At 41.9% G+C, this 22,978-nt stretch overlaps 2 protein-coding genes and 1 long non-coding RNA gene across 3 annotated transcripts; 2 read left to right on the top strand and 1 right to left on the bottom strand.

Moving 5' to 3' along the window:
• Nucleotides 1–202: 202 nt before the first annotated feature.
• On the top strand, nt 203–5,857 carry styxl2 (serine/threonine/tyrosine interacting like 2). The gene is made up of 5 exons (XM_076983184.1): nt 203–329; nt 513–649; nt 851–1,082; nt 1,612–1,829; nt 2,802–5,857. Exons 1-5 carry the CDS (start codon nt 214–216, stop codon nt 5,546–5,548), a joined length of 3,450 nt encoding a protein of 1,149 aa, XP_076839299.1. The 5' UTR covers nt 203–213; the 3' UTR covers nt 5,549–5,857.
• Nucleotides 222–7,621, bottom strand: LOC143484471 (uncharacterized). Its single transcript, XR_013122645.1, has 3 exons — nt 7,277–7,621; nt 500–625; nt 222–352 (listed from the first exon to the last, which is right to left on the bottom strand). It is a non-coding gene; the product is annotated as an uncharacterized LOC143484471 (long non-coding RNA).
• pou2f1a (POU class 2 homeobox 1a) lies at nt 6,373–22,732 on the top strand. The gene is made up of 14 exons (XM_076983203.1): nt 6,373–6,644; nt 11,860–11,925; nt 12,007–12,092; nt 16,252–16,425; nt 16,860–16,965; nt 17,218–17,323; nt 17,611–17,773; nt 17,867–18,008; nt 18,140–18,279; nt 18,616–18,795; nt 18,900–18,972; nt 19,532–19,829; nt 20,085–20,173; nt 20,299–22,732. The coding sequence occupies exons 1-14, from the start codon at nt 6,599–6,601 to the stop codon at nt 20,574–20,576; spliced, it is 1,947 nt and encodes a 648-aa protein (XP_076839318.1). The 5' UTR covers nt 6,373–6,598; the 3' UTR covers nt 20,577–22,732.
• The last annotated feature ends 246 nt before the right edge of the window (nt 22,733–22,978 follow it).

Genomic DNA, 22,978 nt, shown 5'->3' with positions numbered 1-22,978 from the left:
ATGTGTTTTTTCTTCTCTGTCATTCATGCATTCATTCTTAGACTTGTAATTCCAAATAAGAAAATTCTTTAAGCGAAACTCAAAATACTGCAGTCTTTTTCCACATAGTTTTTGCTTCTTCATACTCCACTCTTGCATTTGTACGGTTGAGCCTTGAGGTTCGACTCAATATGTGCACTGCTCTCATGATCAGCAGAAGAGGACTACAGCACCATGGCCTCCTCCGCTGACAATGATGCTACAGAAGGAGATCAGACGGTTCCAGATGAGGATGGAGCTCCTGGAGTCAAAGCCATCCAGTCCCACTATCTGCGTTGTCCATCTCCCAGGTAACACATGTCCTCTGCCTGTCCTGTAATGCACAACATAAATGAGCTATTTAAAACACATGAGTTGTACACACTGCTTCGGTTAAGAATATTATAGCTTGCTCGGATATTCTTACAAGTGGCTTGACCACTGCTTCATAAGAGCTGCTGTGCTCATTGTGAGATTTGACCTTTTTTTCCCAGTTTTTCCATGATGTCAGATCGTTTCTCTACCATCTCAGACCGCTTCTCTGTGATTTCTGGGTCAGACGCTGAGAGCATCTTCATGGATCCCATTCACCTCTCCTCGGCTATTGCTGCAAAACAGATTATCAATGAGGGTTGGTACATTCGTATTTTGAGTTGTGAACTATGGAATGTATATAAAAAAATTAAGTAAGTACCATAATTAATTTTAACACCATGACAAAAATCCGAAAGCTTGTATTATTTTGTAAACACTGACACCCCAGAATTTGAATATTTTTTATCCAGAATTAGCAAAGTCAGCCATTGTTTTCTATTATTTTCTCTGTTCTCAGAATTGAAGCCCAAAGAGATAAAGTTGGCTTCAACTCCAGAGAGCATGCTGGAGACTGCAGAGCAGCTTATGGTAGAAGACCTGTACAATCGTGTTAAGGACATGATTGATGACCGCAGCCCCTACAACACGCCCTGTGTACTGGACATCCAGAGGGCTCTGGTTCAGGACCGCCTGGAGTCCCCATTAAACCCAGTGGATGAAGTCTGGCCTAATATCTTCATTGGGGAAAAGTGAGTCACTTCAGAAATGTGACGGGCAGGGTGAGCAACTCAAAAAGGAAGCGATCACGCCAAGTCTCAGGGAAAGAGGATGGTTTAATAGAAAGTGTGCAAACCAAAAACCCGTGCATTGTTCCAAATGAAGGAAATAATAACCAGCAGTCAACTGGTACAAAGACAAGACGTATATAGACGAACAAACGACCCTCAGGTGAGACGGATCACGGGTCCCGCCCACCTGAGGAACGAACATCACGTGACCAAAAACAGGACCGCTGCCGCTGTAACCGGGGGCGACCGGTAGGGGGACCCCCCCACAACGTGACAAGAAACTTCTGTTTTGTGAAGTTTATTAATGAAAGAAATTAACTTTTTCCTAGGATAGGTTTCCTCTCATAAAATATAAAGAGGCCATACCCTTACTGTCCTTTCAAGCAAAGAAAGATGTTTAAACTTGCTTGAGAAACAAAGGTAAAATCTGAGGGAAAACCTGAAGTAAACACTAAATTTTTCATTCAAAATTTCATTCATCAATCTCCAGATCGGTAGCCGTCAACAAAGCTCGCCTGAAGCGCCTTGGTATCACTCACATCCTGAATGCTGGCCATGGCACCGGAGTCTACACGGGCGAGACCTTCTATGAGGGAATGAACATCACATACAAAGGGATTGAGATTGATGACTTCACTGATGCAGACATCTCACCATATTTTCGAACATGTGCTGAGTTTCTGGATGAGGCCTTACTAACTCACAGGGGTAAGTGAAAGTAAAGGATATATGGTTGTCTAGAGACATGAGCATTTGGCAAAAAGCAAAGTTCTGTTAACAAACTAATCCTGACACAATCTATATGCTTTTAAAACTCTGTTATATACCAGCAACTAGACCAAAGTGTTCTCATATCTAGTCCGCGAGAAGGTTCCAAGGTGCTGTCAGTGCTTCTAGTTCTACATACAGATGAACCAAGTGATTAAGGTTTATGATAAAACACAATATTCAAATGGTAATTCAGTTTATTAAACATGAGTGGCCTACCCATTTTAGACAGCTAAGCAATATATTTGGAAAGAGATGAGCAGGGTTATCATTTAAGGGTTATTAGATCATTTAATGGATGAGGTCAACCCTGGCAGTGAGCTGTCAACAGTGGGGGTGGAGCTGTTACAATGGTACACAGGTGTTATTACATGTCTGACAAAAAACAAGAGCAAAGGGACTTTTGAAAAGTTAGTTTAGGGACAGCAGGAAAGGTCTACTATTAATTCAATATGGTGAAGAAAGTGACTGATGACTTTAACATAAAAGTTAGGCCAAAGTTAAGGTAGTCAACTCATGTCAGTCACATCATGTATGCGTGTTTGTACTTTTACGTCATCAATGTACAAACGACTCTAGCTGCAACCTTTAAGTATCTGTTAAGATAAGGTTGCAGCATAGTTATAAATAGAAGGTGAAAATATCATAAGAGTTATGTGTCTCAGTTGGGTAAGTTGGACTAAGAAGAGATGGATTTTGATGGATGTGAAAAAAGAAGAAGGTGTGAACGTACACTAGCTACATACTCTAGATGTTTGGAGGGAGATTTATTCAACAGTTGTAGGCTATATGAAAAATTTTATGCAATTACAAGTAGTGCTTTGCTGCCAGTGGGTGTGACCTACTTGTTTCATCGCTAGCCTGTCATTAAGTCTTGAAATACACTGTAAGCTTCTTTTTCTTTGTGCACAGGTAAAGTGCTGGTGGACTCCATGATGGGAATAAGTCGTTCAGCAGTGCTAGTCGCTGCCTACTTGATGATCTTTCACAACATGAGCATCATGGAGGCACTGATGGAAATGCGAAAGAAACGTGCAATCTGTCCCAACGAAGGGTTCCTGAAGCAGCTGCGTGAGCTCAATGAAACCTTGATGGAAGAACGAGAGGACGATGATGACACTCTCAGCCAGTGCTCTGTAATTGATGCTCGGGCTCGCCTCGACGAGGAAGAAAGCATGTTTGGGGTCAAGGCCAACTCCATCATGGTGGAAGAGGAGGGGGACAGTATGAGTGTCATGAGTAGCGTGGCCTCATCGGCTGCCGCCGCTGCCCTGAAGGCAGGTCTTCTCCGAGGCTCCAACGTGCCTGACCAACGGCTGACTGCAAAGGACCCTTCCCTTCCTGGGAAAGGTGGAGAAGAGGAAGATGACAATGTGGACAGAATGATTCAGGAGTGGCAGAAACGGAACGAGAAATACCAAAGCGATGAGTGGTGGGAAGCCCAGCTAATGTGTGAAGAGGAAGATAGTGAGTCCCTCGGAGGGGCAGGCGATCGTCAGACTCCACGGCCAGAGGATCTAGAGAGCGTGACCAGTGAGGACGTGCAGATGGTGAAGGAGCGGGTCAAGCGCCGAACTCGCCGCCCCGCCTCTGACTCCATGTCTACCACCAGCTGCAGCAGCTACACTGACCTTTGGAAGCAACGTCTCAGAGAGATCGAGGAGCAAGCGGCCGCGAGATATCGAGTCAAGGAAGAAGATGAAGATGCGAGCAGTGAGGCATGCCAAAAGAAGATAGATGATGACGTGAAGAGCATACTCTCTGACTCGAGCTCCATGTACTATTTCTGCCAGAAGAACAAGGAAAAACTGACCCCTCTAGAGCGCTGGAAGATCAAGAGATTACAGTTTGGTTGGAACAAGAAAGAAACTGAAGCTGAGAAGGGGAGTGGGGAGCAGAGGGAAGGTGAGGCAGAGACCCCTGCTCCTTCTCTGGAAGACATAAACTTAACAGCCTATCAGACTTGGAAGTTGAAGCAACAGAAGAAATTTGGCGGTGAGGAGAACAAGGATGAGATTCTAGAGATGAGTCGTGGGGAGGACTCGGCCACAGTCAAGAGGAGACAGCGGAGAGAGGAACTACTGGAGCGCTCCAAAAAAACACTGGAGGAGAGCCAATCAGTTTGTGGCTGGGAAACCGAGAGCTCCCTGAGTGGTAGCTGCATCCCACTGTCTGCTTTCTGTGCTGGTGCGTTCCCTTCTGCAAGTGTTGCAGGAGATGACAACATGTCCATGTTGAGTGGCAGATCATCTGTCCTGTCAGGCCGTAGCACATGTTCCCGATCCTCTGCCCCACCTGCTCCACCTGAGCCACCTATCCCAGTGCTGGGACCCAATGGAGAACAAATGGTTAACATAGCAAATATACAAAACTGGATTGCAAATGTGGTCAATGAAACCCTCGTGCAAAAGCAAGCAGAAATGATGGGAGGAAGCCTTCCTCCATCACGGGCAGGGTCGGTTTTCAGTTTTGGTGCTGGCTCATCTGTTCAACCTGGACATGGTGTGGATGATGATAAGTCCTCTATGCTCAGTGGAACATCAAACCCCAGCTTGTTATCTCACCGCAGGGCTGAATCAGTGTTTTCTGCTGGAGGTAGAGCTATGTCTCTAACAGGTGGAAGGGCAGAGTCCATTTTATCTGCTGGTGGAGCATCTAGTCTCTCCTCTGTTTCTGGTTCAGGTTCCCGCAGAACCAAAATCACCACTACCAGTGTACCCCTGTTCAGTTTATTCCAGGACCAGGTAAATCTGCATAAACTTGACACAATGGAGAAAGAAATTCAATCCGATATGAGACAGAAGATGTCTTCCTATGAGATAAAGAAGATTACAGAAGACAACAAACGTAGTACATTGTATAAGAAGAAGAAACAAAAGGATGAGGATGAAGACAAGCAGGATGAAAGTGGCCTTGGAAAACCAGGATCTAAATTTAACTCTGAAGAGCCATCTACTCTTGCCTGTGACAAACAAAAACCCAAAAGAGATTACGGACGTTCAGGAATTCTCAACCTTCCTGCTTCGGCAAACCCCACCTGCAGCATCGATGAATGGCTAAAAAATGTAAGACCCCCATCAAGTAAGCCAAGAAGTTATGGTGAAGACACAACTGAACCGCGCATGTCCAGGCCAACGTATGAAGAACCTCCAGAATGTTCAGAGTTTGATTTTCCAAGCCGAAGAAATTCAGTCATAGCTCAGGAAGGTGAGGAGGAAGACTATGACTTTGCATCAAGATTCACCTCCCAATACAACCATGACACCGACTCTGATTTGAGCAGGGATCCCAGTCCAGAACTCAGCTATCACTCCAGGAGAACGCCCCCTGGAGCAGGGGTCTGCAATGGAACATCAGACCCTAGTCATTACAGAACCGGAAGATTATATGCTAGACATGAAACAGAGGAAGAAGACCACCAGGAATACTCTGCAAAGCGAAAATTTACTCACTCTTCAAGATTTGATGACAGTAACACAACAACACAAAACAGAACAAGACAGGAAGATGATGAAGATGAGGAGGTGTCTGCTTTCATCAATCGAATCAGGCAAAAAGCAAGAGAGCGGGTGGCAGCAGAGTCACAGGATAATGAAGTCCTCGCTGCGTGGAGGAAACAAGAGGACGAAAAGTCACTTACTAACAGAAATGACCCCTAACGAAACACCCTGTTTATTTCCCAAGGAACTGAATTGAAATCTTTCTTATTAAACAAATTTCATAGTATAGTATGGATTTACCTAAATACTGCTGGTTAATCGCATAAATTATATGAGAAGAAATTTTATAAGCACTGAATGACCAAGGGGCTTTTTGTAGTGCTGTCATCTACCTTTGGTGATTAGTGATGATCAGTCCATCTTAACTATGCCAATATCCTATTGCACTTCACTATAAAATTATTCCTGTAGACTACTTTACAAACTGTAAAAATAATGTTCAAACTTAATATTAAAAACATTATTTTTCTAAACCATTTCACAACTATTTACTGAATTTGTTCTTGAAAACAATAGCTTAAAAAACCTTTTAACACATTTGTTGATGTAATTGTTAAAAGTGGAATGAGCAACTTGTTAGTAAATGAACAAAACTTATATTGTAAGCTGCAAAATGAGTTCGTTCATGAGATGTTTATTTGATTACCAAATTACTTAATAAGCCATGTGGGTTCAAAACCGCAGATTCTATGTGAACATAAAACTCAGAAAACTGCAAGTCAGCCGCTAAATTTAGTAGAATAAGTGTTCAGTGTTATGGGCTCCAATCCAGATACGCACATATAGGCATATCAACTCATAGGTAAAAGGCGTTCTGGATAAGAGCAAATACTGAACGTGTAAATGCACACATTTTGCGTTATTTTCTCATATAGGCCAATGTTATATTGACTACGGTTCCTTCGTGTGGAAGTGACGACATCCAGGTCTGCTTAGGACTAAAGGCGGATTCATGTCCACAACGCAACTGATTTCCCCTTCAATATATAACCTAAAACCTTTTTTTTCCAGGCATACTATAGCAGGGTCACTATAGTTGAGTGGATTGAACGTTAGTTTTAAAACATACGTCGTAAAACCCGTACTAAAAAAACTAGGAAAATAAGACAGGTGCTTGAAAAAAACAATTATTCTGAGTGAGGGGTGTAGCTTATGCATTTTCTTGCGTTGCCATCGGGGATGGGTTGTGACTTGTACTAAATATTCAAAATGGCGGACAGAGGATCAGCGAGTCAAGATGAGCGCCTGAGAGCAGGTAATCATTACATTTTACATATTCATATTCATTTTCCTTTTCCTATCATCTACTTGGAGCAAAGAACGGTACCCGGAGAATCAGTTACAACCTGTTAATGGGACGAGTCAAAGTCTTTTTTTCTTTTTTTTTTTGTTTTGATTACTAATAACATTGCTTACTTTAGCTAGCTTGTTAGCCTAAGAGAGGAGCTAACCAGCTAGCTACATAAGTTACACACCAAAACTCCGTCCTTGTTTAGAGCGACGTGTGTTACATATTCACACACCCAGCCTGTTTCATTGGCTGTCCGGACACAAAAAACGCATCTTAATAACCGTAACGCGCTGAAAGTTTTTTTTTCTTCTCCCCGGGCAACTGTTAAGTTCTGCAAATCGAGTCGAAAAAAGTCACCAAACAAATGGTTTTTTTTTTTCCTGAAATGCTGGCCAGCGGAGTTAGCACGGAGCGGCTCGCTAGCCGATGCTACACTCGCAGTGCTGTGGGTGCGAGCGGCGAGCTGCGTTAGCTAGCCTAGCCTAGCTTAGCTTAGCCTGCGTTAGTTATGGGCATCTAGTCGGCGTTTAGTAAGGCAGCAACTTTAGCAGAAATGTGTGTGTGTGGAGGGGTAAAATGGTCGTGGGTTGACTTACCAAATAAATGTTAGGCAACATCAGCGCTAGTAAAGGCAGTTTACGGTTTGTTGTTGTTGTTTTGTGCGTGTTGGTGGCGGGTAAACAGTAGTTTGTTTGTGTGTACTTCAGTTCCTCAGTTGGGTGGTTATCTCAGGTGGACAGTTGCCTAGTCCGTGTCGGTACTGACCAGCTAACCTGGAGCTAACTACAAGTTTGCAATTTTCTCGAATTTCTATCCAAATGTTGCTTCACGTCTACTATTTTTGTTTTTTTTTTAGCTAGCCAGGTTAATTAATTTGATGGTGAACTAGTTTAGATTACCAAACAGCGCCGTGGTAAACATGTATGTGCTGATAATACCAAAACGTGTTGTTTTGTGACTGTAATTAGTTTGGCGTAATTTGGCCCAGGCTCTTTTTTTATTCTGCAAAGGACATTTGCGCTGGTATTATGCTGATGCAGAATACGAAGTTGTTTTTGAATATTCATGTATACAAAGGCTAAGATCATGAATGATTAATCTGAGTAAGTCGATTCTGTTTGAATTGGGAGCAAATGGAGACGGTTTAAACGCGAACTTTAAAATGCCGGGGTTTCTCTTCAGATCTGGGAGTTATGCTTCCCATCAGTATGTGCCACTTAGCGGATAATTACCTATTTTCATCTTCATCAAATGGACTAGAGATGTAAAATAGCGCGATTCTGTACTGGGAACATTAGCGTTATTTTATGAGATATATTCGTCTGCCGAGTCCTGAAGTGTTTAATCAGGATACCGCAGTATAAAACATGCTTATCATGCACGTACTCCTTTTGTGATTAAAAATGAAGTTCTGGTATTGTGGCAGTAAGGTTATACCTTGATGGATAGAAAACTACACAACTGGATAATTGAGGTAGCTAGTATTTTAGTATGATGTAGCACAAATCGGATATTCTCACTACTGTAAACACCGGACCACCTCTGTGTTTGTAATCAAATCTCAGCAGCTATTGATTTAGAGGAATCTGACTATGCACCAAGTTTGTATCATATTTTCACCAAGAACGTTGACATGTTGGTACTTTATAGAAATAGGAATTGTCGCTTCAGTGAAAGTGATGGCAATTATCACTTAGATGAAAGTGACAAATTTGTCATATACAAGTCCTAGAACCCAGCGCAGTTATATTTACAGGAAAACTGCCCTAGAATAGCTAAATTCGCCTATTACACTTCGTTAAAAGGCAAAAACTCTAAATACAGAATGATCACAGTAACTGTACATGTGAATGTTTTTACTATGTATTTCAGACTGGCAAACTTAAATAAGTGTGAACTTTATTTGGCAGGGTCATTAAGTAAAAATGAAGTGTAAATTGGCTGTTGTCCTGAGTTGTCTAATTTGTGAAGGGCAGTAGTTGAGTTCATTTTTATCCTGCATCTGTGGCAGCACCTCTTGTTTTTATCATGCTGTTGATGGCTACATTTATTATTTGCATACTCTGGAGCCCCAGGTGTGTAAATATATTCACTGGAAATTGAACTGACACTAGTACTAGATGAAAGCTAAAAATTATAATCCAGTGTGATCGCAGACAGTTCTGTAAGGCATGAACCCCAGAAAACAAGGTGAAACCTAGAAGGGATAATATTGCATATTTGGACATCTCCCCATGTGCATTCTGTGTTTGAGCAATTTGAACACTGTTTTAAGGTGTCTTCAAAGCTCCCTTTTAGAAGAGATGAAACACATTTATATGTGAGGATCAAGCAGTGGGTTATCTGCTTGTTAGTTTGACTGTTATAGTGAGAAAGTTGCATCAGTGGAAGCTTTTACACAGAGTTCTAGCAGTAAAACCTACTAGCTAAAGCATATAGATGCATCTGTTGTTTATGTAGATTCTCTTAAGAATTTTTATTCATCGGTGATGGATGTCAGGAGTGTGCTTACAGTTTTATCCACTCAAAGTAAATTGCTTTTATCAGAAATGAAAACATCTTTTGGAATAACTCATTACTGATTATGAATCTCCAAAAGTTCTCACTATTATGATGGTAATTTGGACCCAACCCTGTAGATTGGAGTAGCTCACATTCTTTGTGCAAGGTGATCATTTTCTTTTCCTCGGGAACATTTAAATGTCTGTTACTTACATGCATTTTCTCTGGCTCTTTACCTTATTCATAATGCCCACATTCTTTACTTATCTTCTTTCAATTATGCTTTCAATAGCATGGAAGGTTAATTAAATGCTCGTTTTAAATGCATTAATTAAAACATTTGCATAATGCATTGTGTGTCAATTAGGATTCTGAAGCCTTCACTGCCACAGTATGTAAAATGTATTTGCCTTACCTTTTTTTCTGAGTGCTTCTGGCTGAAACTATTTTTCTCCAGCTTTTTTCATCTGAACCAGTGTCATAGCAACTCTTTGAGCAGAAAGCCAATAGACGTTTTTATTATTATTAGGATTTTTTTTTTGTTTTTTGTGTGTGGAGGGGGTGGGGGGGTCGTGATTAAATGCATTAACAGATAAATAAATAAGTAGGAATAAATAAACCTGTTCAGTATAAACTGTTCAGTATAACATTCATTCCTAAAACATTCAGGGTAATGAATTCCAGGGTATGCATAAATGAAGTTCCAAATGTATAGGGTATTCATAAATTAAGTAGTCCCATCTAATAAATGTACCTCTTGCAGGATTGTGGTAAAATTGGACTTGTCTAACCATGTGTGCCCATTCATCTACACAATCCCTCTGAGCTTAACTCTGAGATTCTGTTCAGACCTGGTTATTTCATTATTCTTTAGAGGGCCCAGAAAAGAAAACTGATAATAAAATAATAGTTTTTAGGACGCAATGACCAAAACATTCAGCAAACCATTTTATTTCAGAACTTTAGTTCCTCACTCAACAACTGCTCTGCATATGTGAGAATGTCTTCAGGACTGATGGAAACACATCGTAACTTCTCATGGAAAAGCTTCCACTGGTTAAGAGAACACGAGCATGCAAAACTCATCCAAATATAGGATGGTTTCTTCAAAGAATCAAATATTTTAGTCTGTCTTTATTAGAGCATAATAACATTGGTTTGGCATCTTCCCTGTTTTTAATGTCAAAAATTATAAAAACTAAACAGAAAAGGTGTGACCAAACTTTTGACTGGTATTCTCTAGTAGAGTTTGGACAGATGTCCTTCATCATCTGTGCAAGCAAAGTTCTTTCCTTACCTGGAATCGTCTTCAGGTGCTATATATAAAATATATAATTGTTTGTATTTTTTATGTAGGTTACCTCAAGGTAGGTAATTCTGGTCATCTACAGATTGTTTTGTGGCTTGCCACAGTGGTTGTTAGATAATGAATTCCTACATTGTTGTCAGGGCTGAGGTTGCATTCTGGGAACGATTTCTTCCTCTCTCCTTAATTAAAACAGTCACACTCTGGTGGTAATTGGGCTTGGTTTAGTTGTGCCAGCCATATCCCCACCCTAAAAGCTATCCAATTAATATGCTAATGAGCTGATAAATATTTATGAAAGTTTTGAATTATGCAGAAAGCTTTCAGAGATCTCTTCGAAATGAATTGCTTGCAGTACTTCAAAGCCACACACTGCTAACGAGCAACGGGGTGTAAGATTTGCATATGGCTTTAATCAGCTGAATACTGATTAAGTTTCATTATGGATACTACGGTTCCAGCTGCAGTCTTTGTCTTCATTTCATTCTGGTAAGGAGCAATAACTTTTCCTCATGCCATTTGTAACTGTCATCATTACAGCTGGAATAAGTACAGGAGCAAGTGAATAGCTGCGCTTTTATGTGAAGTTCCTGTAATTTTAATGGTGTTTTGGATTACTCTGTGAATCAAGTTGTTGTTTGGGAGATTGATTAAGAGATATTTAAAAGGGTACGTCTGCCAGGTGTGTGCTTTTTATAAGAGGTTATGAACTCTGAACTTTCTGGTAAGTATCTTCTCTGTAGTTTATGATTGGGGTCAGATGTTTATTGTAAAGTCAACAGCTTATCTTTTCATGCAGATTGTTCTTAAAAGTGATTTATTTTTGTTATATGATTTGTATTGGATAAAAATAGCAACAGCATGGTTTTGTACACATGAGGGGGACATATCAATAGTGTATAAAAATTTTGTTTCATGTTTCATCTCATATTAGTCCAGATTTGATCATTGTCAGAAGATCTCACAAACATATTAATGAATCTACATGCATGACTGCAGAGGTATGGAAGTGTGTTTCAGGAGCTATGCAGATCTTTTGATTTCCTTAAGATTGTTGTTGGTTGTGAAATACTGGATTTAAGAACCAGAAGCATGTATTTATTATAACAAGTTTTAGCCTAATAGTAGACTTTGTATGAGCGTTTCAGTGAAGTTCACGGTCTCAAAGGGACCTGTGCCACTGATGTGTAAAAGCAGAGACAGCGTATGCGCCCATGGACAGATCTTTTCTCAGTCGGGGTTTATAATGCGCTTAAATTGCCTTTGATCCAGCGTTTACTTTTATGCAACAATTGCTTTTCACAGACCAAGACCACAAAATCCCAACAGTAATATAACGACATGGTGACTTTTTTGTTTTATCCTCTGCAGATTCTACAAGCGGCCCAACAGAATCGAGTAAAGCTGCCATGGAAAATGGAATGAACAGAATCCAAGGTGAAATGTTATTTTATGTCTGAGTGTGTTGGTGTGTGTTTAGCAGGATAAGGTGTGTAATACTTTTTCTTCTCTCTCTAGCTGCTCATATAAATGGGCTGGACTCGCAGCAAAAACCAAATGGACAAGCAACAGGTGCAATCAGCACACAAGCTTTGCTCCAGCAGGTAATGCACACGTTACCGCTGAACAAGGTTTTCTTTTCTGCATGCTCCACATGAATGTATAGTCTCGCACTATAGTGACCACTATTTCTTTGGTTTCCATGGCAAAGGTTTCTTCACCCTGGAGACCAGTCTGAGTAATTTATTGAGAAAGTGTTTTGGCCCTCATTATCTCTTAGAAACAAGCGTGAGAGATGAGAGTGGTATGTTAATTAAACACTACTGCAGTCACTCAAACAGGTGGAGGAGAATATGTAAATGTATGCAGAGTTTATATGCAGTGCATAATGCATTCGTTTATTAAATGTAAGAACGAATACTGGCACTTCTCCCATGAATTTTTGCATCATTGAAATTCATCATTTGCATCACTTGCTCCACTCGTCTGTGGTTCTGTGATTCTCTGGTTCTGTGATTCTTTTTTTGTATCACAATTAATTTTTATCTTTTCATGCTTCTTGACATTACCAAAAATGACTTTTACATCAGGTAGCACAAAATGACACATTTCAGCTCACTGAGTATTTTATGTTAATATGCAAAAAGATGATAGACATGAAAGCCACAAAAAATCATGGCTTTCCCATTCACATTTGAGTGTGGAATATTTGCATTTCCATGTAGATTCTAATTCTAATACTCCGATATTCTGTTATATTCTATTATTATTCTGCAGTAAGACAAAAGACTGATGAGCAGTCAGATAATTATTAAACAAGGCAAACATTTCAGTATCTAATAGGAATGGTGTATAGCAGAGGGGTTCCAGCTTCCAACACACCTCTGCTGTGTAATCACGAGCTCTGCTGGAATAGAGTAAAAACCTGGACTGGATGGGTGTCCTGGATATGGGTGGGATTAAACACTGGTCTGTAGTATCTGGTCTGCCGCACCTAGATGCACACATCGTTTTTCTAATCTTGCTGGGAACACTGGGAATTCTTTTTCATTCATAGTTAGGATTGCATTATGCAAATGGGTGTGGGCATGTGTGTGCACATGTTGGTGGAATGGTAGCATGTGTGTAGTTACGATGAGTGAGTGTTTAGGTCCACATACACAGGGTTCTAATCAGGGGGGCAAGATCTCTGTGACTTCAATTTACCATTTCTCTTTATTATTATTATTACTGTTTGCCAAAGGGCCATGTCACCGCTGCTCATTTGCAATCTCGTTGGTTAGCATAACACATAATTAATAGCGAGCGTAACGCATTAATTAATGATTGTATCATAGCAATCCTGAAGCACTGCACATCGTCTGAATATTCCATGGCTACATTGTATGGTTTTGTCTGGGCCACAGATTTATACTGTACTAGTGCTGTATTATTATTTATGTCTCTGCTAAATAATACATTTAGTCAGTGGTTTGGCTATCTGCTTTGTAGCTGTTGATAGTGCCCCAGCACTATAATAACATGGAAGGCTTGTCACAATAACAAAATTTTCAGAACGATTGTGAAATGTCCCATTATTGCGATAAACAATAATATTGTCATTTTAAAGTGCCATTATAGAATTTTTTCTTGCTTCTGGGCTCCCCAAAGGAGCTTTAATACAATGTGCCACAATAGCATAATAATACAATTACACCAGTTTGCAGTAATGTATTGTAAAGCTCATGTATGGGGTCATATTTGAGCTTGACCACATATCTGTAGTGGCAGAGTAAAATGAGATGTCTTTAATCTCCTTCAGAATGCCATCTTTCACTTCATTATATAAGGTTGGAATGGCAGTTTGGGAGATATACGTTTTCTTTGGCAGTTCATACTGCTTGTCAAATCTTTGCAGCATGTTTCTAAATGTTTTCTTTTCAACCGTATTTAACGGCAGCATCTCTTTGGCAGCATCTCTTTTGGCTAGTTAAGCCTGGTTTATACTTGACGACGTAATCGCGGTGGCTCCACCCGTGGGCGAAGGCCTCATACGCTGTCGATTCGCGAGGTCGTGCACCTCTCTAATTTTGTAACTTCGCCTGCCGCGCCTCAGTGCAATTAACAAAGTCATGTCTGCAGGGTTCATACATCTTTACAAGGTGGAATTAAAGCACTTGTATGTCACTTTCAAGGTCCATTTCAATATTTCCCAGCACATGAAACTTAATTAAGTATTTATACATATACTCGAAATGATTCGAAATAATTCACTTTTTCATCACATATTTCATGGTTGTTTATTTTCAAAATGCCAAATCTTAATATCTTCACGTTCTCTCATGTTCCGCCCTGGAATTACAAGAGGCTCGTATTTGTTAACGTAATACAAGAGAACTGTTCAGTCAGACAGCTATTTGTTGTGAAACAAACAAATTCCAGCACTTTTCAAACCTGAAACACAAAGCAACATTAAAATTCGTCAGGTAAATGTTCCTTCCTCTGTTTTTTAGGGGTGTTTCTTTATACTACCACATATCGTTTCAGACAACACTGCAAAGAATGTGATGCAACAAGTATAAACGCTTCCGCCGTTCACGGAGGTTCGCGCGAGGTGGGCGGAGTCGAGTGCTACGGTCACTAATAAACAACCATTAAATAATGTGATAAAAAGCTAATTATTTCGAATCATTTCGAGTCCCATCAGCCTCTAATATGTTCCCGAGCTAACACATCTCCACCTGTGTGTGTGGAGGCACTGTTATTGACGCATACGCTCTCCGTATACTGCACTCATTTCCTAACCGGTGGATGTCTCTCTCTGATCACAGATTCGTCTTCCCTTAAGGGGGAAGGGGGGTGCGAGAGAGCAGCACTGCGTGCCTTGCTGAAATCTAACGTAGTTGCGGTTTATTCTCATGTAAACAAATTTGCATGGAAACCCAATGGCCAATTATCGACATCAGCAAGAATGATTGCGGTTAAAAAAATTATTGTACGATAAGTTGATAATGTAATTATCGCGACAGGCCTATAACACGGATTCATTGTAAACTACAGTGTGCATGTATCTTATATTAAAGCCCTAACTCTTTACATTAACAATGATGCATTTTAGGATGTATTTAATGAAATTTTAGGCCTTGACATTTTTAGCTTAGTGGTGAGTGGGAGCATAATTGGTTTGGGATAGCTGTGTGCACTGTGTGGAAGACGAGATTATTCTTATAAGCACCCTGAGTTTAGCTCCTGTTCAGTTAGGAACAGTGCATACCATTATAGATAAGACTGAAGTAATTACAGCATCTATTTAATATATGAGTGACCACAGAACACCCTTTCACTGAGCGCACTTGGACATGTCGATAGAAATGTTTGTTTGTCAAAGGGTGTCGTTTTTCAGTGGTTTTCTGCAAAAGGAGGTAATTTTGTTTACAAACTGCTGCTCTGCGTGAAGACTCAATTCAGCCGTGACTCCTGCCCTGTAAGTGATGCCACTGGTGTCTTTTGGTTTCCCAGCAGACTGCCAGGCTAACTGGTGTCTCTTTATTTAGTGGTGGTGTGGGTTGTTTTCAGCTCTGATCATCACTGACGGCTGCAGTGCAGCCGTAATGTCCTGCTTAATGGTAACTGGAGTTTCGCGAGGATTGATACTGTGTTTACCACGGTAACAAATATCCAAGGACACAGCAAAGCGCATAATTGCCTGTGTTGCATCGTGTTCATACTTGAACCAACGTTTGCTGAGCACACCGGTGTTGACAGCCCAACATCTCGCCAGGAACGGTCTCTGGTGCAAAACTATGCGGTAAACATCCCTGAGGTATTCATGTTTGGCAGGGTGATTGACTCTAAAGAGAGAGTAAAGATTTTGTAAGGATCTGCAGTGTTGCCATCTTTGGTGATTAATTTTCCCCGGAAAACATAAAGAAAGTGACTTTTTGTTGAAAAGAAGGCAAAAAAACCCAGATAACTACAGCAGTTGTCTTTTCCATTGCTTGTTATAGCATTAATCACTTCAGCATTTTAATGTCTCAACACAAAAAGACACTACAGCAGTTTTGTTTTGGCAAGCTCTTTCATGACTTTACAAGCAAAGCAAAATGCAACGAGAGGATATCCAGGCTACTTGTGCTTAATCAGCGCCAATCGCATCTAAGTACCTGTTTGTGTGTGTGTGTGTGTGTGTGTGTGTGTGTGTGTGTGTGTGTGTGTGTGTGTGTGTGTGTGTGTGTTGTGTGTGTGTGTGTGTGTGTGTGTGTGTGTGTGTGTGTGTGTGTGTAGTTGAGTCTGAGTTCAGCGCAGCAGCAGCAGTTGTTGCTACAGCAGGCCCAGCTGCTAGCAGCAGTGCAACAGTCGGCCAGCCAGCAGAGCAGCACCACGGGGGCCAGCATCTCCGCCTCGGCCGCCACGCCCATCACACACATCCCCCTGTCCCAGCCCATCCAGATCGCTTCTGTGAGAGACCACACCAGTCCACACACAAGATTACAAGAAAATCAACAGTAAAAAAAACTAATAAAGCAAAATGTGAAAGCAACACCCTGCTGTGTATTGATGTATATGAGTACTAGTTGTTTACTATGTTAAACATTCTAGTGTGCACAGTCAATGTGGAGAACGATAACTAATCATTTCTCTCTCTCTCTCTCTCTCTCTCTCTCTCTCTCTCCTCTCTCTCTCTCTCTCTCTCTCTCTCTCTCTCTCTCTCTCTCTCTCTCTCTCTCTCTCTCTCTCTCTCTCTCTCTCTCTCTCTCTCTCTCTCTCCTCTCTCCTCTCTCTCTCTCTCTCTCTCTCTCCTCTCTCTCTCTCTCTCCTCTCTCTCTCTCTCTCTCTCTGTGTTTCTTCTTCTCCTCCTGCCCTGGTTGTGATGTGTGTATGGTCACCTTCAGCAGTTGCAGCCTTCCGGTCTGAACCTACAGCAGTTTGTGCTGGTGCAGCCTGGTCAGCTTCAGCCGGCCCAGTTCATCCTCTCCCCTTCACCTCAAGGCCAGACTGGTACGTGCCACCCACCCACCCATACCATACCACCCATTGTTGTTGTAGCACAAGACGTGGTGTGTTAGGGATGGGGCACAGGAGAGTGACTCCTGACGTAGATCAAGTGAAGGTCTGCAGAACTTTGGGTCAGGGGCACTAGCAGCTGTTTTTTAAGTTTCAAGAGATTAATGTTTATTTTCTCTACCTTGGTCCTGTTCTTTGGTTCATTTTGTCTAAATGTTTATTTTTTTTCTGACCCTGTTGTTTCAGGCCTCCTGCAAGCCCAGAATCTTTTGACACAACTACCTCAAAGCCAAGCCCATGTGATACAGTCTCAGCCAAGCATTTCTCTAACCACGCAGGTGAGAACCCGCAAGTCCTCGCTGGAGTTGCACTTAAAACCCATCTTGTATTCAGTAGTGAAGCACCTCACAGGGAGCCTTGCGCTTGGTGCCTTGATTTACTAAACACTAGGGTGCAGTAGAGAGCACCTTTCAAAGCAGAACCCATCAGTAGACTCTCTTGCACCGTTGAACCAAACAACATTTCTGAGTAAACTAGATCTTTTAAAGCCTTTGTTAGAGCTCAACCCCCTATGATTCCATGGGTATTGTAGTTGAGTGTGTCTTCTTTACTGGAGGTCTGGTGTTTCATTCTCCACAGGCAGCGACCCCCCACACGGAAGATCGCCGCAATGCCAGCTCCTGCCCCGGCTCTCCCGAAGCGCGTGGACGTTTCTCTAGTGGAGGAGGCCAGTGACCTGGAAGAGCTGGAGCAGTTCGCCAAGAACTTCAAGCAGAGGAGAATTAAACTGGGCTTTACTCAGGTGTGTTGCCAAACAGATGCGTTTAATTCTGTGACTGGCACCTTAGTTTGTTCCCAGTACTCATCACTCATGCCTTTCATGGTTGAATCCCAGGGGGATGTGGGCTTGGCCATGGGAAAACTTTACGGAAACGACTTCAGCCAGACCACCATCTCCCGCTTCGAGGCCTTGAACCTGAGCTTCAAGAATATGTGCAAGCTCAAACCTCTGTTGGAGAAGTGGCTTAATGATGCAGGTCTGGCCGACTCTTCTTTCACACTGACGAAGGGGATGATTCTAAAACACTTTTTTGTATCCCTTTATAACATATTTACTTCTACTGCATCTACTGGTATATTCTTCTGTTTTTTTTGTTTGCCTCTATAGAGAACATGACGTCAGACTCTGCGGTTTCTAGTCCCAGTGACCTGTCTCCAGGTCTCTGTGAGGGCTTGAACCGCCGTCGCAAGAAGAGAACCAGCATTGAAACCAACATCCGCCTTGCATTGGAGAAAAGCTTTCTGGAGGTCAGACATTCCCCTTGACCTCTAGGGGTCAGGCTTAACAAAGAAGACGAAGCTACATTCCCTCTTAACAGTTTTTAACATGAGTATTAATAGCAAACCATAATGTACAAGTGTAACTTTCTGTCAAATGCATCTATTTATATTTGTGTTGTTTCGTGTGTGGGGTTTAAAGACTGATTCACTCATGTTTGCACATGTTTAACCATCCTAGTTTACCTCAGTATGTTAGCATACTAACAGGAAACCATGCTAACTGCAGACATTCATGCCTGACGAACAGTCACTGTCAGTCATGTTTATTAATATGGGCATTATGAACTAATATCCCTTCTGCAGCAAAGCCAAAAGCCCACCTCTGAGGAGATCACGCTGATCGCAGATCAGCTCAACATGGAGAAGGAGGTGGTGCGGGTGTGGTTCTGCAACCGTAGGCAGAAGGAGAAGAGGATCAACCCCCCCAACAGCAGCACCCCCAACACCCCCATCAAAACCGTCTTTACCAGCTCCACACCGGTGGTGCGTTTCTCTGCAGACCCAAACCCAGCAGGTCAACATCACCCACAGTTTGTCCGGGCCGTCTCTGTGTATGATTCATTTTCCCACATCGTGCATGTTCACAGGTGTCCAATGCTTCCAGCAACCTGACTGGAAATCCGGCCCACACTGCCTCTGTTCCCAGCATCACGCTAACTGGTATGTGTTAAATACAGTCTACACTCTTGACCTTTCTGTCCATTTCAGATCTTGCCCTATGCCCTGTTTACGTTGACATAGGGATATTTGTAGGAATGTCTTTCATTTAATTGTAATTGTATTACCTTGAATTGTCCATTGTCTTTTTTTCTGTGAATTGGGCATTGTCTCTGGTTTGAAAATGAAATGAACAGATTCTCAAAAATGTGACTAAAGAAATGTGGGCTACACTGATTTTGGCATATTATGCAACACTGAATTGCTTATAATTTTATTTGTAGTACGTGTTCTGACCCTGAGAATGTGACAACCACCATTTATTTTTAAAGTAATGAACAGGAATGCCCTGTAAAATGTTCTAATACAAACTGAAGAATTTCTGGCATCTTATTCAACCAGTGAACAATGAAGGTACACTGGGCATGTACCATGCAATAGTTTTTATATAAAACCCACTGTAATACAGTGTTAGCAGTAGGCCTGTGTCAAAAGCTTGATAATGGTGGCTTTGTAAACCATGTAAGTGTGTGCTGTGGTGCACCTGTTTACCTGGTTGCAGGTCAGACTCTCGGAGCGGTCACATCAAACACGGCTTCAGTCATCTCTCTGGCACCCGCCATCGCCACGCCGGCCTTCACCTCACCCTCACTCACTACCTCTGCCACCGCGCCAACCATGAGCGGCTCAAAGCAGGACTTGGTTGCTACGAGTGAGACCGCGGTCTCCGTGGCAACGACAGCCGCACAGGGTCAGCTTGTGGTGACCTCAGCGGGGCTGGGCGGAGCCAACTTGGCCGCCATGGCAGCGGCCGCGGGACTCAACCCAGGAATTATTGCACCCTCCCAGCTAACCCAGGGGTAAGTGTTTGAATGGATGTGTGTGTGTGTGTGTGTGTGTGTGTGTGTGTGTGTGTGTGTGTGTGTGTGTGTGTGTGTGTGTGTGTGTGTGTGTGTGTGTGTGTGTGGGGAGGACATATGGTTTTGCATGCTTTCTGATACGTCATACTTCCACGTGGAGTGCTTTGGTATAAAGCAAATTGAGCGAATAAAGAATCCCTCGTGTTAATCGAGTGTATAACTCGTGTTAATGGCTGAATCTGTGCTTTCTGCCAGGGGAGCGTTGCTGAGTTTGACTCCAGCAGCTCTGAGCAGTGCTCTGAACCCAACACTGATGAGCAACACCACACTGGCCACCATTCAGGGTGTGTGAATGTTTACTTTTTCATTATATAGGCTTATGTGTGTCAAATTTTAATCGGGTTTCATAACTGTAGCAGTTATGCGTCGTCTCTCCGTAGGTAACGTGTTATTTTGACCTTGTTTCCAGCTCTTGCTGGGGGGGCGTTGCCCATAACCTCCTTTGACGGAAATGGCAACCTGCTGTTCACCAACACCAGTGCAGGAGGTGCAGGTCCTAGCCTGGTGACCACTCCTCTTCTCCTCAACCCCTCCAGTCTGTCGCTGCTCCCCAGCAGCGTGCTCTCTGCGGGCGGAGCTGTGGGCGGCGCTCTCAACCTACAGGTGACCAATGAGGCGCACCAGAGCTCCATCGCTCACACGGCAGTGCCGGTCAAAAGCATCACCATGGCCTCCAAGGCACAGTGAACTTTTGGCCTGTTCCCTTGCTTTTCCTAGACTCTATTTAATCCCTTTGCTATTACCAAATATTGAGACGTTATTACTACTATCTTTGTCCTTCTCCTTGTGGCAGGAGGCTTCTTTATGTTTTATGGGGACAATGCCGACAATTTGTTTCTTAGGACCTTTATGGGTTTTTCATTCATTTTCAATCTTTACGATAGTTCTGTGCTACTATTGCCCATGCTGAGTCAGCAGATGGAGTTCTCTTATCTTTACATTGGGTTTGGGGGGGGTCTTTCTTTTCTTGAAAACCATTTCTAAAATCTATTTCACAGACTCAACCAAAAATGTGAAATGTTTTGATATCTAGTCATTTGTCCTTAAATGAGATTACTCCGCACAACAGAGTTTATATTTCACTTTGTAAAAGGTTCCTTTTATTTCTGGACCTGTTGGGCAGGTCCGCTATAGAATATTTCAGATTTATAACCAAGATCATTTCATATATTTTATCATTTAATTTAGATATGATACTGAAAATTGTGTCCGGTTGTATGTTTGTGGGAGACTTTTAAAAATGTTATTGTTCTAACTATTGCATCACTTTATAAACTCGGTTAGAAGGCTTTAAAACTAGTAATAAATCACAGAGGCTCTGGTGTAAGATGGTGCCTCTAGGAGCAATGCAAGTGGTTTTAGTTCTCTCCACCTTCTGTCTGCAAACACTGATTTTACGTTTAGCTCTGCGACAGTCACTCGGGGTAGATGATGTCTGCAAACAGCACTGACTCTGTGATACATAGGAGAGGGATTTAATAAATTACATTTATTAGGTTCTCAAGATATAATAACGTGATGGTTGACGGCATCGCATTGTACATTTACTTCGTTGCTTATCACGTTAGGTTTAACTGAGCAAGAATTTATTTCCTGATGCTGAGGTCAGCTTCCTCTTTCTGTAGGCAGTTGGATCCTTTAAACGGCCAGACCAAAATGTCTCAACACCTATCTATCGCTGAAAGACGTCAGCAGTGTAGTAACTATAATTTCACAAGCAAGGGAGTAAAGCTGTTACAGATGTTTATAATCTCTTTAAGATTAACTTTAATCTGTATCTGCCCGTTTCAGTTGTAGTGTTGAGGTATGTTGATCTGACGTAAGAAGCATCAACCAAAGTGAACCCCTCTCAATTTATTTATAGATAACCACCATACAAAATCAGAGAATAGAGGTGGCAAATCTTGTGCATGCATTTGGCATCATATCTCTGTTCAGCATCAAGCTGAGGTCATTGACCTTGCGTGCATAGAAAGCAACCAGACACGTGTTGGACTTGTGCTCTTCATAACGAGTGCGTTTTTATAGAAATACATCAGCAGCATTTATTACATCATAATACTGATGTGAAAGGCAAATTCTGAAATTCTAATTTCTAATTTCTAAATTTGTTGAAATTTCTGAATTTGTTGGTTCTCATAGTTTAATGATGACCAGTGTGATTTTTAGGTGTGTCCACAGAGCATTACAAATCGCTAGCTAACTGGACAATTGTGGACTGACTTCTCACTGAAGTACTTCCTCAGAGGAACTATGAGGAGACCAGAGGACTATCACATACCCTCTCCACTGCTGGGACGAACTGAGAAACCCTATGAATTGTTACCCTGTGAAAGGGTTAAAAAGAAAGTAATTAAAAAATGAATATCTTGACTCACTGATTATAACTCCAAGTATAATCCTGAAAAGAAATTGCTTTGAAGGTTTATCTTCAAGCCCATTTTGGATTGAAAACTTGGTAGGCAGTTCTTTCATAATCATGACTTTGGTAATGAATGCATTAAACATACTACTGCATTGTTAGTACTACTATTCTGGGGTTTGGTGGGGTTTGTTTCCCTGTTGTACATGCCAAAGCAAATGCCTTCTGCACTACTGCTTTTTACTAGCAATGTTACTAACCACATGTGCTCCTCCTGTAGGAATCCCCCCTCTCTCCTGGATTTGGTTTTGTTCACATTAACTTTGTGTGTGTAAAATAAATGGGGAAAAAAAATACACACACGCAAACGCGCATGCATATGTTTCAAAATGACATTTGGTTTGATTTATAATGTACGTTAAAACTGGTGGGAGGGGACATAAATGCCTTAAAATATAAATAAAATTGTATTTGTGCGCTATCTTCGCTTGTCTGCTCAAGCCTTTGCTCTAAACTCCGGGCTTTTATAAAATGTCTGCCGAGAGGGAGGAGCAGTACAAGAAGACTAATTAAAGATCGGCAGTAAGACACACTCTAGGTCAGGGGTGGCCAACCAGCCAACTGGCTCCCCAGCCGGTCCGCGGGCTCACCTGCACAAACGGGGCGACACACTGCTACATTTTCGTGGTGCGCGGTTAGTTTACAAGCCTAGCGAGCCGCTAATACT

Source organism: Brachyhypopomus gauderio, chromosome 20 (genome assembly GCF_052324685.1).
Source record: "Brachyhypopomus gauderio isolate BG-103 chromosome 20, BGAUD_0.2, whole genome shotgun sequence".
Taxonomy (NCBI): Eukaryota; Metazoa; Chordata; class Actinopteri; order Gymnotiformes; family Hypopomidae; genus Brachyhypopomus; species Brachyhypopomus gauderio.
Note: the sequence above shows the minus strand (reverse complement) of the source record. Positions and strands in the feature narration are given on the sequence as shown.

Excerpts from the sequence above, each read along its gene's own strand:
- pou2f1a (XM_076983203.1), top strand. The coding sequence starts at position 6,599 with ATGGCGGACAGAGGATCAGCGAGTCAAGATGAGCGCCTGAGAGCAG. Across the intron at positions 16,426-16,859 it reads AGCCCATCCAGATCGCTTCT|CAGTTGCAGCCTTCCGGTCT; the intron begins GTGAGAGACCAC and ends GGTCACCTTCAG. Across the intron at positions 20,174-20,298 it reads CACACTGGCCACCATTCAGG|CTCTTGCTGGGGGGGCGTTG; the intron begins GTGTGTGAATGT and ends CCTTGTTTCCAG.
- styxl2 (XM_076983184.1), top strand. The coding sequence starts at position 214 with ATGGCCTCCTCCGCTGACAATGATGCTACAGAAGGAGATCAGACGGTT. Across the intron at positions 330-512 it reads CTGCGTTGTCCATCTCCCAG|TTTTTCCATGATGTCAGATC; the intron begins GTAACACATGTC and ends TTTTTTTCCCAG. Across the intron at positions 1,083-1,611 it reads AATATCTTCATTGGGGAAAA|ATCGGTAGCCGTCAACAAAG; the intron begins GTGAGTCACTTC and ends ATCAATCTCCAG.